This window comes from Camelus bactrianus, chromosome 22 (assembly GCF_048773025.1).
Source record: "Camelus bactrianus isolate YW-2024 breed Bactrian camel chromosome 22, ASM4877302v1, whole genome shotgun sequence".
Taxonomy (NCBI): Eukaryota; Metazoa; Chordata; class Mammalia; order Artiodactyla; family Camelidae; genus Camelus; species Camelus bactrianus.
Genome location: NC_133560.1, coordinates 14,145,229 through 14,164,654, shown reverse-complemented (window position 1 = coordinate 14,164,654; position 19,426 = coordinate 14,145,229). Strand labels below are relative to the sequence as shown.

At 44.1% G+C, this 19,426-nt stretch overlaps 1 protein-coding gene across 7 annotated transcripts in view; it reads left to right on the top strand.

Annotated features, from left to right (window-relative positions):
• The window catches only part of TENM2 (teneurin transmembrane protein 2), a 404,559-nt gene that overhangs the window by 207,727 nt on the left and 177,406 nt on the right, over window positions 1–19,426 (top strand). For all 7 annotated transcript variants that reach the window (XM_074350320.1, XM_074350321.1, XM_074350315.1 and 4 more), the window contains one exon: window positions 10,517–10,722. In XM_074350320.1, the coding sequence (XP_074206421.1) occupies window positions 10,517–10,722 (206 nt within the window). The remainder of the gene's footprint in view (window positions 1–10,516; window positions 10,723–19,426) is intronic.

Below are 19,426 nucleotides of genomic sequence, written 5' to 3'. Positions count from 1 at the left end.
TTTTTCTGCCTCTTAGCACACTGGGCAGTTCACCCCCACGTTTCTTAGTGTCTTAAAATAGCCCACAGGTATATTTCAACAATGGGAAAGGAAACACTTACCGGGCATCTATTGTGTGCCAGGGTTGGTTGACCTTATGTAACTTCAATAACTCTAAAGGGAGAAAAATTATCTCGGAGAAACTGCAGCCCAGGACATTTCTGAAACTTACCTGAAATCAGACAAGTAGGCGGCTACAAATTTGAACTCGGTTTCTGTGCCCAGCGCATCTTTGGGGGAGCTGGTGGGGGTTCCCTGGATCAGGCATTTTCCGCAGAGAAGATTCCAGGATCATCTTCCTGTAGAGGTACAGATTACTCATCCCTGACATGCTAACGTCGCTTAAATTATTCTCTCCAGAGCTGTCCTCATGCTTCAAGTGTGACTTTTTCGTCTTTTGATCCAGTCCTTAAGGATTGCTCTACTCATCTGTCCTCATCATGACGCTAAATTACCTTTAAGTAAGCATGAAAAGGTTTTATCTGAGGATGAAATTATATGCTTTCCATTATCCAGTGACTGAAACTAGACCTGAAGATGAAAAGTATATTCTGCCCTAACTGACCAAAGAGCCAGGAGCCAAATTTGTGGGTCTCAGATTTGCAGTCTGCTCGCCTCTAGGGCTTGACACTCCCCGTCAATGTCACTTGAGTTTCCCTCACTCCGGGGGGCTCTCAGCTGGGCTGGTTTTGTCCCCTAGGGGACATCCAGCAATGTCGGGAGACTTTTTGGATTGTCACAATTAGAAGAGGATGCAACTGGCTTCGAGCAGGGAGAAGCTGAGATGTAGTTAAACATCCTGCAAGGCACAGGGGAGCCTCCTACAGCAAAGGATTATCCTGTCCCGAATGTCCACAGCGTTGCCCTTTGAGAAGCACTTTTAGCGGTCTCCCCTATGTTCGGTCCACAAAGGTCCTTTATTCTGCAAATCAGCAGCCCGTCCATTGAGAAAAAATGCAGAATACACATTTGGAAGTGAAGATGAATCTTCTGTGCACAGGGGTTTATTTTATGTGTATGTACACACTAAGGCTATGTACAAAGACTTTTTAAATAGCATTCTTCACAAAAGGGAATCACCGATAAGCATTACCTTCCATAAACTAAGGTCAGCCACTCCTTTTGTTTGTGATTAAGCTTCATTTCCGACCCCCACCCCAACTTCAGCATCCCACACCAGCAGGACAGAAGTCCTAACTAAGAGAATGTCATCTCAAAATTCACAAAGAAACAGACTCCAGGCTGTCTTTGGAAAGAGCAGAATTTTTTCCCCTCAGATGCAACACGCTTTTGAAAATGTTGTGTTAAGTCCTAGAACATCACGCACAATAGAATATTTTCCAAGTGAGCGATGAGACAGAAAAATGGTTGCCAAATCATTGCCCAGTGAATTTCGTCACTAGAAAAAAGTGTGAGAATTTACAGTTGCTTAAAGTTGAAATAAAACTCAGAGCATCTTTCTGAACACCAAAGTGATACTCTAACTGAAGACACCAGATCTCTTCTGAAGTTGTGAAGTTCAGTTTTAAGAACAACTAGAAAGGTTTTGGTTTTCTGCGCACCTACATGACTCTTTTTAAAGAAAAATGACCTTAGGTTTGAATTTCTTTACCCGGTGACCTACCTCCTCCCCACTCCCCCATTCTATACATTTAGATAACCCGAATCAATTCCAATCGACTACTTTTCCAGTGTTTCAAAGAGACAATCAAGATATATTGGCAATAAGTTAATTAAATAATACCCCCTCCATTTTCCCGTACTATGCGATAATCCTTCACTCCGATAATGTTTTAATCAAGATACACCACACGTTGCCAGGGAGGTTAATCTTATTAAGCAATTACTGGGTGAATATCCAGCAGAAGCAAATTAAAATGTAAGCAAAACATGGGCATGTGAGTCCCATCTAAGATGGCACATCGATAGAGATTTCATTACCTGGTCTTTAGGAGTGTTTACGTTGCTCAGATTTGGAAAGGAGTCCAATAGACAGGGCAGCCTACACGCTCTGATGTTAGTGGGAACAAAGCACTTGATTAATTAGTTGGGAGAATATATGTTCTTTGGCCTTTGTCTTCCCTTTTCCATTTGTTGTTGTTCATGATTTTTTTCTTCCCCTCCATCCTCTCTTTCAATTAAACCTTAACGTGGTGGATTTGGTTGTCGGGTTTCCCATCCAGGAAGGGGAGCCCGCAGACCGCCAGGATCACTCACCATCTCCAGTGTGTTTCTATGTTAAAAGGAATGAACTCATACATCTTCATTACAAGAGCACGGAGCACATTTTCTATAGATCTGGGATTAGAGCAGCCTTGAGAACGAAGATTCAATACAATGTTCTGACCTGGTCAGATAACATAAGGGAATCCGGTTTGATTGGCTAGACCTAGAGTCAGTGGATACAAGAACTTTTAAAGGGCACATCATCTCTAGCCAATTTGTGCACTGGTCCTAAGAGTGAAATCCCAAGTAGAATTTCGTGGATCATTCTCAAAACGTATCACTCATTTTACATTCAAGGTGACCTCTACATCTGGGGTCAGCTAACGACATCTTCTGGACTAAATCAGGCCAGTTGCCTGTCTTTGCAAATAAAGTTTTATTGGAGCACAGCCACGTTCATTCATTGTCCGGGGCGCTTTTGCTCTACAGCAGCAGAGCTGAGTGGGTACACGGCCCACAAAGCCTAAAGTATTTACTGTCTGGCCCTTTACGGAAAAAGTTGGCTGACAGCTCTTGATCGTGTGCAAACCCGTTGCTACTTTTCTTGGACTTGCCTGTAACTACAGATGATTGGCGACTAGGGAGAAATACTAGACTCGTAATACCAGTTTTTCCTTCTTGACCAAGAGTTGGGTATAATATATTCTTGGTAACTTTGCATTGACAGATCCTCTGTAACAGAGTGGCTGGACACAAACGCCAGCTCCGTCACTTGGCAGCTGTGTGAATGTCAGTAGGTCATTTGTCCTCCCTCGGCCTCTGATTGGTCATCTGCAAAATGGTACCCCCTCCTTCATGAGCTTCCTGTCCAGCATGAATGAGACGGTGCTTACAGAACACAGTGTGTGGTATCGGGCACTTAATAAGAGATCCATGAATATTCGTAGTCGTCACGGGCATCATCCTAACATCTCTCAGTCGGTCCATTTAACGAGCCTCCACGGGCTGCCACTTCTGATGAGATGCTATATTTTCCAAACTCGAAGGCTGCCTTTAGAATGTCAAGCCAGATAACTCTGCCCCTTCCTCTTTGTCCTTTACCTTCAAAGAATTAAGTAAAACCCCAGTGAAGACTTCTCCTCCAACATGTGTGTGATGAGGTCAGGGGATACAGGACTTCCCATCCAAAAGGACCAATGTGCAGAAACGAGCTGGCCTGCTCCTCGCAGCATTATTTGTCTCACTGCAGCTTGAGTTCCATCACTGCCAGCCTGTCTGTTTTAAGCCCCACCATTCTCGGTTTATAACTCAGCTGTAAACATTTATTTGTGCCTGGAGCACATTTCTTTCCTACCCTTTGAAAAAAAAAAAAATCAGGATTTCCAGATGGTATGCAAGTTGGAAAAAAATGGCAGAGACTGTTATTCTGTTTAGAAACATGTTTTTCTACACTTGCCCTTTCAGCAAAAACTTCATAATGATTTTACTAGTTGGCTTAATGTACGGTACTAGGAGCCAGATTAGCAGGGAGGTTGGTAATTCTTCCTCTGGCTCTCGTCAGCCTCTCAGTGAACACAGCCCAGGGTTTCAAAATGATCACTTCCCTGCATGGGGCTTTTTCAAAGTCGGTGAAGTTCCCAGAAGGACAAGGGGTCATTATGTTAGAGCCAAACATTACAATACTGCACGTCTGCTGGCAAGTACCCCACCAGCCTACGTACCAGAGCGACCACTCCCCTCATTTTCGAAGCCATGCTATTCTGCCATTGTTACAGATGGGTACCACTTCAGTGCATCACACTGGTGGATTTCAGCTCCTGATTGCCACCCACACCCCGCTCCAAGTGGCATACTTTCTGTTGTACCTGGCATCACCATGGCTTGAGGTGGTATTAATAATGAGGTCATAATTTACTACCTGCTGCATTCACCCTGGCTGGCATCAGCATGCTTCTCTCTCAGAGAGACCCTCACACCCAGAAGTTGGTCCCTGTGATTCGCGTGGATATACGTCTCTTTGCATCTCTTGTACTTAGCCCAGAGTCCGAAATGCAGTAGCATATTGGTTACACGTGTGGGTTTCAGAATCCGTCAGACGTGGCTTTTGTTCCCAGCTCCACCCCTTAAGAGCTGTGTAGCCGTAAGGCAAGTCACTGTTTCGGTCCTTTCATCCGAAAAGCAGGAAAAATAAAAAATGATAAAGGAATCAGGAGATTACATGGTAAGCAGTGACCACTGAGTAAACTTCAGCTGCTATAAATAATGCTGATCAGCTGAACTGCATGCTGATGGAGACGTACGTTCACCTGGACAGTCAGATGTACAAATATCTGTTAACACTCTGAGTGGCAGAGAGTTGGCCATTTTTATCTAAGGTGACAAATCGAGGTTTCAAAAGATGTAAAGGCCACGGGTAGTCCTGAGTGCTGGAGGATTTTATAGAAATCACCGTTGCTGCGTGATGTTGTGAATACCGTCACAGGCGCCGTGGACGCGCGGGATGGACGTCTTTTCCCCTAGAGTAGGCAGCCAACAGCAGGCTGCTGGTGTCTCAGCCGAGCTCTAGTGAATCCGATTTCCTTCAGAGAGTCTTTTCGCCTATCTCTTGGTTAAACAGAACCCGCAGATGGTTGTCCTGATTCCCAAATAAATGGAAACGAGGTGTAATGACTGAAGCAATCTTCTGAATTCAACTTTATTTGCAATAGATAAAACTATGTGAGGCAGAATAATCTGCAAGGCAGATTTATGCCAAGGTGCCTCCAGAGTTCAGTTTAAGTTTGGGAAGTATTAATACGAGGCTTCATTTCCCCGGTATGACTGAGTCCATTCTCTTTATCACTTGTTTGGGGAGTAGTCTCGCTGTTTCGGTAAATGAATTATGGCAACATTTTCTGAAATGATTAGCTTCTAATGGGGCTGTGGAAGGCTGTCGTTTTGCTCGACATCAGTCTTATTTAACTGGTTGGAATTTTAGGTGCATGTTTCTGAAATAGGCAAGCGCTTCACATTTCCATGATCAATCTTCCGTGGAGTTATAGAGGTGAACCGTCCTGTAAAATTGATCATTAGAGTGCTACCTCTGAAATCCCCGAAATCTCATCTCAGGCTGGAAATGAACCAGCCAGAACCACTGTGTCTTAAGCATCTGCTTCTTAGGGCAAAACCATCATCATCTCCACCTTTCACTGGGCAGCTCATAGATAGGGAGAGAAGTTAGACGTGGGAGCCCCAGCTCTGGGAGATGGACGCTGGACTCTATCCTGCTGGTCAGGACAGCCATGCTCAGTCATTACCTATAACCCAAGCACAGTGGCCAGATTCTCGCAGAGTGGTTACCGAATGGTGTTAAATTCCTCTCTTCTTGATCCCTTGGCTATAAAATGTTAGTGTAACAATCGGCACATTTGAGGAAGAGCCATAAGACAGTTAACAGCATAGTAGCAATGTTAATTTTCTGTTTTTGATAACTGTACTGTGGTTCTGTAAAAGAACGGCTTTGTTTAAGGAAAACCACGTGGAAATATTTAGAGGTAAAGGAGCAACCTGTCTATAGCTTAACTCTCAATGTTTTAGGGAAAAAATTAGAACACACAAGTGTGTATACATTTACGGAATCTGGGTGAAGGACACGTAGGAAACTTTGTACCATTTTTTGAAATTTTTCTGTAAATCTGAAATTATTTCAAAGTGAAAATTGTATATATATATATATATTTTTTTAATATGAGGGAAAAGTGAAAACCCCCTCTTGGCAAAAGCATAACTCAGTTGCACATCTGGAAGGTTTAGTTTGAAAGCAGTCACTAGTTTGCTCAAAGCAACGTCACCTTCACTTTCTAATAACCCCTCCCGCTGTGGACGTCACACACATATACGCTTTGTAGCACGTACCCGGAGATAACCCTCCTGGCTCGCTCTGTTGACCACAGTAGACTAGAGTGAAGTGCCCCTTAAGGCATCTTTGGGTCCAAACCACTCTTACGTAGATAAGGACAAAAAGACCTGGAGAGCCGACCTGCCTAGAATTAGCCAGCTACTTACTCACAAGGATGAGAGTTCACCAGAACAGTTCATTGACACCCCGATTCCTTCCACAAAAAGTTCAGCTTCATAAACCATCAGGATTAAGACCCTTACCTTTTGGTTGTTGCTCCAAGGACCTCTCCACTAGACTCCAGCTCCCCTGGCTCGTGTGTTTGCTTATAAGATTTTATACAGAAGATAAATTAAGAGTTGACTCATGATTTTTCAAAAGGATTCGTAAGGACGTTTTCTTTCGATAGTATATTTGCCCAGAGAGCTTTTCAGAAGAGAATTTTTTTTTTTTAAGTCAGTTTACGTGCAACTTTCCAAAGTAAATCTTCCTTAAGGCCATTTCAGCCGGTAGTCAAAGGGGTTGTGTTAAAAATACCCCCTCGGAAGGGCAGGTAAAGCTTCATTCAGTTCACCAGGCATCTATAGATTACCCATGGTTGTCAGGCACAAGCCACAGAGAACCCAGAGGTGGATCTGCGGCCCTGCCTGACCTCAGGGAGTGCAGTGTCTGACAGGAGAGACCCGGGAAGGCAAGCAGGGCAACACAATCCCCAGCAACAGTGCTGCGGGACGGCTCAGCCTAAGTGCCGTGGAGACTCAGAGAAAGAGCCTGTTTATCTAGTGGGAGGCGGGACATAAAGGGAAAAAAAGGTTTAGTGTGAAGGTACCATTGACCGGACCTTAATTTCAGTGTTACTAAGTGGAGCAGGTTTATTAAGAAAGTAAAAGCCAATCAGTAAAATAACCAAACTGGCTTCTGGAAGTCCCCCCCCCCCCCGCCAAAATCGGTAACGGAAATAGATCCTGACTCCCAGTTTTAAGCTTGTCCCCGTAGTTTAGTCTATTCCAGAAGAATTCGACTCTCCTCTCTCTCTAGATAGATAGCTAGATGGACAAATACATATATGTACACGTGTAGGCACATATATATACACATACATATCATGTATACACACACTGTCCTTTCAAAAATTCTTTACTCTTTAAAGAAAGCCAGATGCTGTCCATCATAGTTTTTCACTCTTTTTATTTAATTCAGCGTCACTAGCATTTATTTTGCAATTATTATGTGCTCGGCACTGTGCTAAGCCCTTCTTTGTGTACTTCCGTTTGTTACTCCTGCCCTGTGAGATAGTTACTCTTATCATTCCCACTTGAACAAAAAGAGAATGAAGGTCCAGAGAGGTTTAGCAAATTGCTGGAGGTCACACAGCAAGATAGAACCAGAGCCAGGATTTGAACCCAGTTCCGTCTGGCTGCAAAACCTGTACGTCAGCACCCAGGTGCACTGCCTCCTTGAGCAGATGGGACAGGAAAGAGCGGAGCATCTGAAACCGTAGGGGCAAGTGTGGCTCTGAGAAGGCAGCTTGGGCTGCCAACATACTGCTCATCAGTGTCCTGATGGTGGCATCCACTGAAAGGAGGGGGACCCTACTATGCTAAGAACCACATCCCTGAGGCTCGTTGGCTGCATGTCTCCCGAGCAGCCACTCTCTGGAAGTCGGCCCCCTTCCCCATCTCTGGCGTCCTCGTCTGGCTCCACGTTACCGAAACCTGCGTAGGTTTCGACAGCAGATTAGCAGGCTCGTGGGTGCTGATTTCCTGTTTCTCGTTCATATCCTGTCATTAACCCAGCAACCCCTGAAAGCCCAGCAGACGCGTAGGAAAGCTTATCTTATTAAGTTTAAAGATGAATAATTTCGTTAAAATTCGCTTTTATTCTTAATGCACTTGTCACACGTCTGATGGTTGGGGTTACTTTAGGTCTCAGTCAGAGGCTCCTAAACTATTCTTCCCCAGGTTTTTTTTTTCCAACTACATCCCTTTTTTATTATATCCCTTCCCCCAAAAATCTTTAACTTGGGGGGAGGGAGAGCCTGTCGAAAGCAGCATTTTTAAGTGCAAGTTAGTTTTTAATTTATAATCATCAACTGGTGATAACAAGTGGTTCCCCCTGGACATGCCATCATTTCAGCAAGATGAACAACACTCGATTTAGGCTTAGAGCCTCACCGAGAATTACCCTGATAGCTAATTTTTATTCGGTGCTTATTTTGTGTCAAAAACTACTCTAAGAGCTTTGCGTGGGTTAACTCATTAAATTCCCGTAACAACCCAGTGAAATAAATAACAACAGTGTCCCAGTTACACAGGTGAGGGAACGGAAGCACAGAGAATATGGGTGCACTTAGCGTGCGTCAAAGCTGGGATCTGAGCTCAGACAGTCCCAGCCCAGAGTCTGTGCTCTCAGGTGCCATGCCGTATTCCTCCCCTCAGGAAAATACTTCACGTCCACCAGGCCACATAAAAATGTTTGGTGGGGGGTGTGGCGGAGTATAGCTCAGTGGTAGAGTGCCTGCTTAGCATGCACAAGGTCCTGGGTTCAGTCCCCAGTACCTCCATTTAAAAAAAAATGTTTGGGGAGCAAACCATTGTCCCCCTCTGAAGAGCTGAACCACACAGGAGTTTTCTTTTCTTCTTAACAATGTTCTGTGAAGGAAGCTTCCAAATTTCCCTGAGGAGCCTGCTACCTATCCTGGAAGTCAACCGTTTCTTCTTAAGGTCCAAACCCAGGTGTCTCCTACTCTGTTTTAAGCCCCTGTTTACTTTATATTTGATCCACTATTGAGCTAAATAAAGGGGAAAAAATAACTTTATACCCCCAAGTCACTCTGTGGTTTTCTTTTATACTTTAGATACGGAAAACCTTTAGGGATCCAAGAATGTTGCCTCTCCACTTTATGATTGGGAAAACTGGCACTGAGGTCATTGGTGAGTCTTGCCTTGAGGCAGTGGCCAGACAGTCACAGAGCCAGGTCGGCTAAGTCGGAATGCCTCTCTCACCTTTCCTGCAAGCTCTGAAACCTTATGACCTCTCCTGACCAATACTTCGGCGATGTTTTGTGGCCAAATACAGATAAACATTTTCAGAAGCGTCCTTCCATTATGCAGGAAGGGAGCTTGCTACCCATCCTTTGCCCATCAGGCTGAAGAAGTTTCCAGATCCACAAGACCACCAGAGTGAGCCATGAGAAAGTGGGGAGACCCTCCAAACCAACATGTCTTCGATTCTTTCTGTATTTGGTTTCAACTGGGTTAGAAGTTCTCAGGAAGATAAGAGATTGTGATTTTGTGTTTTCTTTCAAGTTCAGAATCCATCTGAAGGAATCGCAAATGACCTGTGTAAAACTGGCTTCCAGCAAGGTTTCATTCCCATTTTAGAGAGGAGGATAATGAGGTTCTGAGAGAGCAATTAACTTGTTTTTCTCGGGCAACTACGTGTAATTCCCAGCTTTTCCTTAATTCTGTATGTGTAAAGGAAACCACCCTCAGAAGTGTAGGAGACACTGGCTGGTTTGTTGTTATTAAGAAATCCTCTGTTTAAAATAGGAATTTCTGGAACTTCTATTTTTTTTTTTTAAGTAGCATAAACTTTTTCTTTTTTAATTGAAGTATAGTCAGTTACAAGGTGTCAATTTCTGGTATACAGCCCGATGTCCCAGTCATGTGTATACATACATATATCCATTTCCACACTCTTCCTCATTAAAGGCTACTACGTGGAGCTCCTATTTTTTAAGTTCTGAAGGATGCTGAGTGTGGGCAACCACTGGTTTCTGTATAAGTGATTTCAAGTCATGCAGCGGAGGTTCACCAGTGTCATGGGGAGAGGGGTGTGGTTTCTACATGGTTCCTAAGTCCTTACCTCTGGCAAGGAAGGGGTCACACCCAGTACTGGGTCAGCCTGAGAGCAAGTCAGCTTTTTCTGTTGAGTTACTTTATTTACTTTGGACTGATTTTTGTTCACTGCTGCTTTTTCTTTTTCTTTTTTTTTTAATTTATGAAGATGTCAGAGTATATTGGACTTGTTTGTGGCTGGAAAGAATAATTCAAGGCTGCAAGAATTAAATTTGGTGCCAAATTAATATCACTCTCCCCTCCCCTGCTGATCGTTTTACGTCCCAGGCATACGTGGGGTTGTTGGAAGCTTTACACGTACTTATCAGACTCCAGCTCTTACGATAGTTTATCGGGAAAGAGCAATCCCAGAAGTTGCAGGCAGCCTTGTGCCAATATTTCAGATGCTCTGGGGTATGAGTTTATAGGTTTGTTATTTTAAACTGAAATGTTTTAAGCTCTGACCTAAAGAGAAGTTTGCTGTGAGTTTAATCGTCATATATTTTTTTAAATCCTGGCATCTAATCAAACAGAAGCGTAGAGCCAGCTAATATGCATAAATGTCACGGACTTGATTTCGATTCCTGTTTTCCAGTTTCCTGGTCCTTGAAGAATAGCAGCATAGACAGCGGCGAAGCAGAAGTTGGTCGGCGGGTGACCCAGGAGGTCCCCCCGGGCGTGTTTTGGAGGTCACAGATTCACATCAGCCAGCCCCAGTTCTTGAAGTTCAACATCTCCCTCGGGAAGGATGCTCTCTTCGGTGTCTACATGAGAAGAGGACTTCCGCCGTCTCACGCCCAGGTATGAGCATGCATCGTAGAGCCATGAGTTTAAAAAAAAAAACCAAAAAACCCCAAAAACTACCACTTCACACGCACTAGGATGGCTATAATCAAAGGACAAACAGTAACAAGTGTTGGCAGAGATGTGGAAAAATTGGAACCCTCACACATGGTTTATGGGAATGCAAAATGGAGTGGTCACTGTGGACAGAAGTTCACTAGTTCTCCAAAAAAATTAAACATGGGATTACAATATGATCCAGCAATTTCACTGCTAGGTATATTCCTACAGAGGATGGAGAACATTATTTCTCATTAAAAATAGGCACAGATGTTCATAGTAGCATTATTCACAATAGCCAAAAAGTGGAAACAACCCAAATGTCCATCAGCTGATGAATGGAGAGACAAAATGGGATATGTTCCATACAGTGCAATATTATTCAAACACAAAAGGGAATGAAATATTATGACAGGCTATAACATGGATGAATCTTGGAAATATTTTGTTAAGTGAAAGGAGCTGGATACAAAAGGCCACATATTGTATGATTCCACTTATATTGTCTGGAAGAGGCAAATCCATAGAGACAAAAAAGAGATTAGAGGTTGCCAAGGGTGAAAAGGAGGGAAATGGGGCTGCCTGCTAATAGGCATGCGGTTCTTTTAGGGGTGGTTTAAATGCTCTGAAATTAGATCGCTGTGATGGTCGCACCACACAGCAAATATACTAGCTTGGTTTCTTTTCCAGGAAGAACTTTACATCCTAAGGAAAACCAAGTAGTGTTTTCCCGCCTCATTTGCTTTCAAATCCAGCAAGTATATAAAGAAATACATGAGGAAAATACACCAGTGGAGGGAAAAATACCCTTAACCACCCATTTCATCCAGTCCAAGCTGACTTTAAAACGTGCTGGAAAGGTATTCATCTAGAAAATTCAATTGGAAGAATTTAAAGCTTTAAACCCATTAGCGAATGCAAAGCAGTCAGGCCACCATTTCTTTGTCTTCAGCTCATGCAGACATTGCTAATCGATGACCGCACTTTTTGCTCACTAGACTCAGTGCACAGGTACCTCCAAGAGAACCCTCAAGGCAGCCACCAGCAATTGACCAGTGTTGACTCCCCAGAGGAAATTCATTTGCAGTCCCATCCTTGCAGCCGGGAGTGACCGATCTAAGGGACTAAAAGGACTACTTCTTTTTTGAGCAGGGCGGGCTGTGTGGGTGTGTATTACATACACAGCCCATACTGTGTAAGTCCCCCATTCATCCATATAGATAAGCATTGACTGGTCTAGGTGCTGATTATCCAGAGACGAGTTAGCCCCTGACGAAGCAGAACTCCCGATATAAAAACCCCACCTGCTTTTCCAAGAGATTCTTATCAAGAGAAAGAGAGGACTTCAGCTCAGAGGAGTCCCTGACACGTTTCTGTAACTTGTGCTGGTCTGGGAAGTTGCGCACGTTGTTAGGTCGTCTCCCCGGCCTTCAGGCGCCACTGTTTCTACTGACACATAATGAAGGGCTGACAGCACTGAAATCTGCTTGTTGGCATCATTCGAGGAAGTAAGAACGTACCTCTGGGCGCAGCCAAGCGTAACTTTCCTCTCGGCCAGTTGGACGCCAGGAGCTTTGCTGGAGAAAAGCGTTCCTTCCTGACATTGTTCCAAAGCACGGTGACCCCCCCCTTCACTTGCATGCTCTGAGCAATGCGGATCATAGGAGGGCCAACAATCAACGGCCAGTCGAGGTGGTAACGCTCTGAAACTGAGGGATGGTGGACAGCAGGTGGAAACCACCCAGCGTCCCTGCTGCTGTGGCATTCAGGATGCACACCCTCAGTGACAATGTCTCTCCTTCTTTTGTGGCTCTCCCACACTGTCCATCTCCTGCCAAGCCGGTGATTGTTCTAGCGATCGTCCTCTCAAAACAGCTCCACTCCAGGGACGGCCGCGTCACGTGTCAAGGGGAGGGAAATGAAAAGGCATAGGGGCTGCCGCGCACTGAGGGTTTCAGTCCAGCTGCCAGTCTGGGAGTTCGCTGTGTGTTGCAGGGTCACGTAAGCGAGACGCAGTGCAGTTGACAGATACAGTATAGGGGCGCTTCTTTCAAAAAGAAAGGGAGGGAAAAACAGCTCCCTACACGGTCTCCCGTCCGTTGGCTGTCCTTACGAGCGTTCGTGTCCATTTGATGAGCTTACATTTCCTGGAGGAGACAGCGCTTAGCTCCTCGCAGGGACAGGTGACTAACTCACGTCTCAAACCATTATAGAATTTCTCATTTCTATCGGCATATCCTATCAAGGAACATAAGTTCTGTGGGGATTGGCAGTCTAGCCAAGGTGACTCATCTGAGCTGAAAAGAAAGAAAAAGAAAGAAGTGGTGAGCGGGGAGAACACGAAATTCCATTGGCTGCATTGCATAAAATGCCTGTGCTTAAATTTTATTAAGTATTATGCTCTGACCAAGTACCTGCATGGTTTAGTATCCTTGTCCAAGGATATTAGATACAGAGGAGAATCCTTTCTTACCTGTTTAAATATCCCAAGAATCAGAGCCTCTCCCAGATGACTTCTTGAAAGTGGCTTTCTACAGAGATACAGAGGCAGCGCGGCATAGGGGAGAACGTCCTGAAATTAGAGGGAAAACTGAGGATGGAGGCTTTGCTCCGTATTAGCCAGGGACCCTGGGACACACACCTTCACCTCTCTTAGCCCCAGTTTCCCCTGCCTCACGGTGTTGCTGTAATCCCACCACCACCACAACAAAAAGAGGACGGGAAAACACTCTGCAAACAGAAGCACATTATAAAGCTATGGTGCACAAGTGTTTCACTGTACTTGGAAATCCTGTGGGGCCCTAGCAAAGACTGTAGATAAGCAGTGATGTAAATATAGATTTTTAAAGCAAAATTAATTTTCTAGTTTTTTCTTCTTATCAAAAGACAAACTGTTTTCGTTGCAGAAAATTTGTAAAAGCACAGAAAAACAGAAGGAAGTAAAAACACCCATAGTTGGAAGCAGTCCCCTTTTGCTAAATATTTAGATAGTGTTTTTGCTGTTAAAAAAAAACTATCAGTAGCAGTTTAAAAAAAAAAAATAAGACAGAAACACTCAGAATCTGGGTGGCTTAAAACAACAGAGGCTGTTTCTTGTTTATGGTCTGTATCTGTGTTTCTCAACCAGGGGCAGTTCTGCCCCCACCCCAGAGACATTTAGCAATGCCTGGAAATATTTTTGGGTGTCACCCTGGAAAGAGGTTGCCACTGACTGGGAGTGGCAGCTGGGAATGCTGGTAAACACGCACAGGAGCGCCCCCACAACAAAGAGTTATCCAGCCCCAAATGTCAAAGACACTGAGGTTGGGAACCCCTGCTTCACGTGTTCGTTTCAGGTGACACTGGACTTTGCTCAGTGTCAGCCTCATTCAAGGGCGCAGAGCTGTGGAACCTCCATGACTAGTACCCCAAGCAAAGGAAGGAGAAGATGGTGAATTATGCACCAGTCCCCCAAAAACTTCTGCTTGGAGGTGTTACAGATCCTTTAAGCCCTTCTCATGTGGACAAAGCGAGTCATATCCTGACTTCCGTGAGCAGGAAGTATGGTCCTCTGATGCCCCTGTGGGTGAAGAAACGCCTGACATACCAAAGAAATACCGGTGAGAGGCTCTTCTGGCTTACAACAAATGTTGGGGCACCTGTCCTCGTGGCTAGTCTTTGTGTCCACCCTTAATTTTTACCCTGAAAGTAACCCTGTAAGGATTTTATACAAATTGCCAAATGGTCCTTTTGAAAGTTGGTACCAGTTACCCTCCCTACACCCCTACCCACCAGCAATAGAATGGAAGTGCCCATTTTCTCTGCTTGAACTCTTGCAGAAACTAGATACTATTGTCTAATCCTTGTGAGTTTGAAAGGGAGATATTAGATTGTCTTTTCAATGGAGCATTTTTATACTCTGCATTGCATTTTTTAAGAACTATGCTAAAAAAAGACAAAACAGAAAGAGTCAATCTAAACCATTCTCAAACTACCAGCTCGAATTCTTTTCTTGTTTGTTTTGGGGTTTGGGGGGTTTTTTTCTCTGTTAGGTTTCTTTTTTATTTATTCATTTTTTTATTAAGGGATAGTTGACTTACATTTCAGGTATAAAAAGAGTATGGATGTAGAGGTATGTGTAACTGAATCACTTTGCTGTACACCCACGTGGGTTCTCACGGGGATAGTGGAAGGTAGCCTAGCCCGTCTTGCCAAGTATCCGAAGTCCTACAGACCCTGTCGGGTTTGCGTGACCCCAGTTCTGGAAAGGAAGGAGACGAGACGTTAAAAATACCAGTGATCATCTGAGCCGGCTGCCGTGCTAGGCATCAAAGGAAATCTCAGAAGCTGTAGCTACAAGGGAGGCTCCTGGGTGGTGAAGGCAAGTGAGCACGTCTGCCTGACAGTTCATCGCTGATTGCGGCTGGTCTGTCAAGCCAAGTAAAATCCTGTGTGAGAACAAGTCAATAATCGGCAAATTAGGTACATGATTAACCGGAGACAACAGGACGCAGTTAGCGCTTGGAAGCCCTGCCGGGACTTCACCTTCTCCACAATCCTGTTTAGCAAATATTAAAAACGCCTATTTCATCACTCAGACTGATGGAGCCGTGAGCCCAGTGGCTTCCAGAGGCAACTGGGAAGCGTGGGGTGGGCTCACGGCTCCAGCGGGTTGATTACAGGGAGGTAGCAGGGATGAAATGACGCTAAGATGGAAGCAGATGCTGTCAAACCCGAGTGCTTTACCCTGAGATGTGTCTGCAGGATAGGAAGCAAACCCATCCACACATTAAACACACTGAGCGGCAGGAGGGAGCTGTTTAAGACACCACGAATTGCCCCACGATCGCACCACATCAATGCGAATACAGCAGGTGGAGCATGCCCAGACCCAGATCAGATGAGCTGAGCAAACATTCCTATTTGTTCTCATCGGCAGAATTCCCCTAAATGACATTTTTTAAAAGCAAATTTATAGATGGAGATGAGTGGTGTTAGCTTTTGCCCGCTCGGTTTAGCCCTTTCCGGGTCAGAGCCTTACTTGAAAATGAACTCACTCTTTCCTCGTCCCCATCCCTCTTGCCCAAGTAAATGCACTGCACACGGCTTCCACTAGAGGCAGAGCTGACTGGATCCCCGGGACACCGGGACACCCGTGTGTTCTGAGCCGCCCTGGTTCTGTCGCCGTGCCACCGTCCAGCGCCCGTTACCCAGACAGAAGGGCCCTCCCTGGCCCTCACCTCTCCTCCGCAGGAGGAGCTGCGCCCTGGGGGCTTACTGGGGAGAGGATACCAGGGTTTGGCTGTCAGCTTGCAAAACAAGTCATGTAGCAATTTAATTTCAGTTTGGAGGGAAGCATATGTTTACAGGCATGTTTTCCAGACCCTTCCTCTCTGAAAGAGCTTGAGGTGTGGAGAAAGTTTCTGTGAAGCCAAGAGAACCTTGGTTTCTTCTGTATCGGACTAAATATGCTTTGTGAAAGGTCTTTCTTGAGAGACCCCTTGTGATTATCAGGAAGCCTCCTGACAGGAACGGAAACTGCTACTTAGATCAGCGGGTGCCCTCCTCGGCAGCCACCGAGCAGGAGGAATCTCAGGAGATGCTTGAATTTTACAAGGGACCTGCTACTGCGGCGGGTACACGGGGAGGGCACTTTGGATGCTTTTCAGAAAGGGCGATGACTGAATACTCAGAACTCGGGGAGAAAGTCGGAAGCAGAGAAGGCAGGGATGTGTAAGAGGGGGCAGCACTGAATCACATGTTTTGACTGAGCAGAGTCTCAGAGGTGCTGTGATTCAAGGGTGTGCAAATTTTCTAGGCAAAGACCTTTATCTTCAAGTGAAATCTTCTGTAGAACCCCATATATAACGCAGATCAGCGTGGCAGCTTTATTAGCATAAGCATGGTCTGTAATTCAAATCCATATTTATTATTGTAATGTTTTAACCTCTGTATACATGTGTTTATTGTACGTACGTGTGTGTGTGTAGCTATACATATATTAATAGAGACACAGAGAGAGAAACTAAACTCACGAGGTTGGTCACCTGTAGGAATAGGTGAGGAGAGCGATATGAGAATAGATCTAAAAAGTACTTGTTTGTATCCATAATAAAGTATTAAGGGTAAGGCGGGTCCCTCGCCATCTCCAACACACACACACACACACACACACACTCACACACACACGCATGCCCACTTACAAAGACTGAAAATAAATATGACACAGTGTTAACATATATTCATTTGAGTGGTTGAAATATGGGTAATTCGTCACCATATTCTCTACGCTTTTCTTAATTTCAGTAATCTCTCTCTTTCCAAGAAAAGTGAATCTGTAACAGGCTTGAGTCAGTTTTGAGTAAAACAAGCATTGAGAGATTAGAGATGATGACTCTAATCTCGCATCTCTCTCAGGAGTCAACTTATTTCTGTACTTTGTTTTGTTTGCACGGTTCCGAGAAACATCCCAATGAATATACATACGGAGTTGCAAATAGCACCTGGATTTTCTTTCATCGGTTGCCTTACAGGCCCTGGCTAGTCTTCAATTAAATTGATCCACAGCTTGAAAGAGGAGCGATAGAAAATAATCGTTTCAAGGTTAAATCACTTAAAACATCTAACTACTCTCATCCCTTGCCTTAGATACAAAAGTAAAGAGGTTGTACCCCAAACTTAAAAAAAGCTGTGAAACTCTCTTTATTTAAAAAATAAATAAAAACGTTGCTGCAAAGGGCAACGTTTCATTCTTTTTTATGGCTGAGTAATATTCCATCATATGTATATACACCACATCTTCTTTATTCATTCATCTATTGCTCGACACGTGGGTTGCTCCCATGTCTTGGCAGTTGTAAATAATGCTGCTGTGAACACTGGGGTGCAGCTACATGTTCGCGTGAAATTGCATTCCTGCTTTCACATCCTGACACCGATCATACCTCTGCTCTGCCTGGCATTTGGTTGAACAGATCACCAGTGCAGTTGCTTTATACAGCTTTATCTGAGCAGGCACACATCAGATGGGTTCAAAGAAAGCCCACTGCAGATCTTAAAGCTTCCTAATAAACGACAGAGTAACAGAAGTTTAAATCCATGGCAAGAGATATTAGGAAAAGCTTTATTGCAAGAGCTGCACAAAAATTAACAGCTTTTAAAATGTGAATTGAAGCCCCTCTGAGTAGGGATGTTTTGTAGGGAAGCAAAAGTTGTTATAAGACAAAAATAACCACTGATCATCTGATGCCTTATAAAAACACTCTCCAGTCAAAGGTCCCTCCCCCATTTAATAATAGTTTTAATAATAATAGTCAGCAATCTTTGAGGGCTACACTGTGCCAAGGACTGTTTCACGTGAATTATTTTATCTTCACAACCACCCCGTGAAATAGGCACTATTAGGGGCAGCCCCATTTTACACAAGAAATAACTGAGTCAGAGTTGAGGGTCACAAAGCACGCCCTGGACATAGCGGTCAGACACGTCCCTTTTCTCCTGTCCGTGGGCTGTCATTTCCAGGAGCATCTGCGGCGCAAGGTAAACATGATCGTTGACAGAATGAAATTATGGCTCAAGCCCCAAACGAGAAGTTCAGTAAGTCAATGGAAGTGATTCTGGAGGTCTGCTTCGAAGAGCCAGGTGGAAGCCTTGGTAAATGTGGGGCTGGCTGAGGGAGCGCAGTTAAATCCTGGGGCAGAGAGAGGTAAAAAGGAAGGTGCCAGGATCAACACTTCCAAGAGGGTGATTATAATAACGTAAAGAGAGGTCCTTGAGAATCTGATAAGCAGTATGTTGACAGAAATGTCCCTTTGGATTGTGCTGCCTCAGTCAGATGACAGTGGTGCTGCGCTGTTCCTGTGTATTTCATCGATTCTGAGATGCACGCAGTGTTCCTCTTTTGACATCTCTGAAAACAGGAGGCACTTTGCAGTCGATGAAGCTGAGAGACAATGAAATGTGTCGTGTCACGTGTTTGTACGTGTATGGAAGCTCAGGGTTCAACCTAACAATTAAAGTGGAGTTGCACATGTAACCTGAATATTCCTAATACAGGATTTAAAAAAAGAAGAACTTTCCTAATTACAGTTTTCTTTTTCTTCTTTTAATTTATTTATTTTTACTTACTTTATTTTTTAACATTTTTTGTTGATTTATAATCATTTCACAATGTTGTGTCAAATTCCAGTGTACAGCACAACTTCTCAGTTATACATGAACATATATAATTCATTGTCACATTTTTTTTCTCTGTGAGCTACCACAAGATCCTGTATATATTTCCCTGTGCTATACAGTATAATCTTGTTTATCTATTCTACATTTTGAAATCCCAGTCTGTCCCTTCCCACCCCCCGCCCCCTTGGCAACCACAAGTTTGTATTCTGTCTGTGAGTCTGTTTCTGTTTTGTATTTATGTTTTGTTTGTTTGTTTGTTTGTTTAGATTCCACATATGAGCGATCTCATATGGTATTTTTCTTTCTCTTTCTGGCTTACTTCACTTAGAATGACATTCTGCAGGAGCATCCATGTTGCTGCAAATGGCGTTATGTTGTCAGTTTTTATGGCTGAGTAGTATTCCATTGTATAAATATTCCACGTCTTCTTTATCCAGTCATTTGTTGATGGACATTTAGGCTGTCTCCATGTCTTAGCTATTGTAAATAGTGCTGCTATGAACAT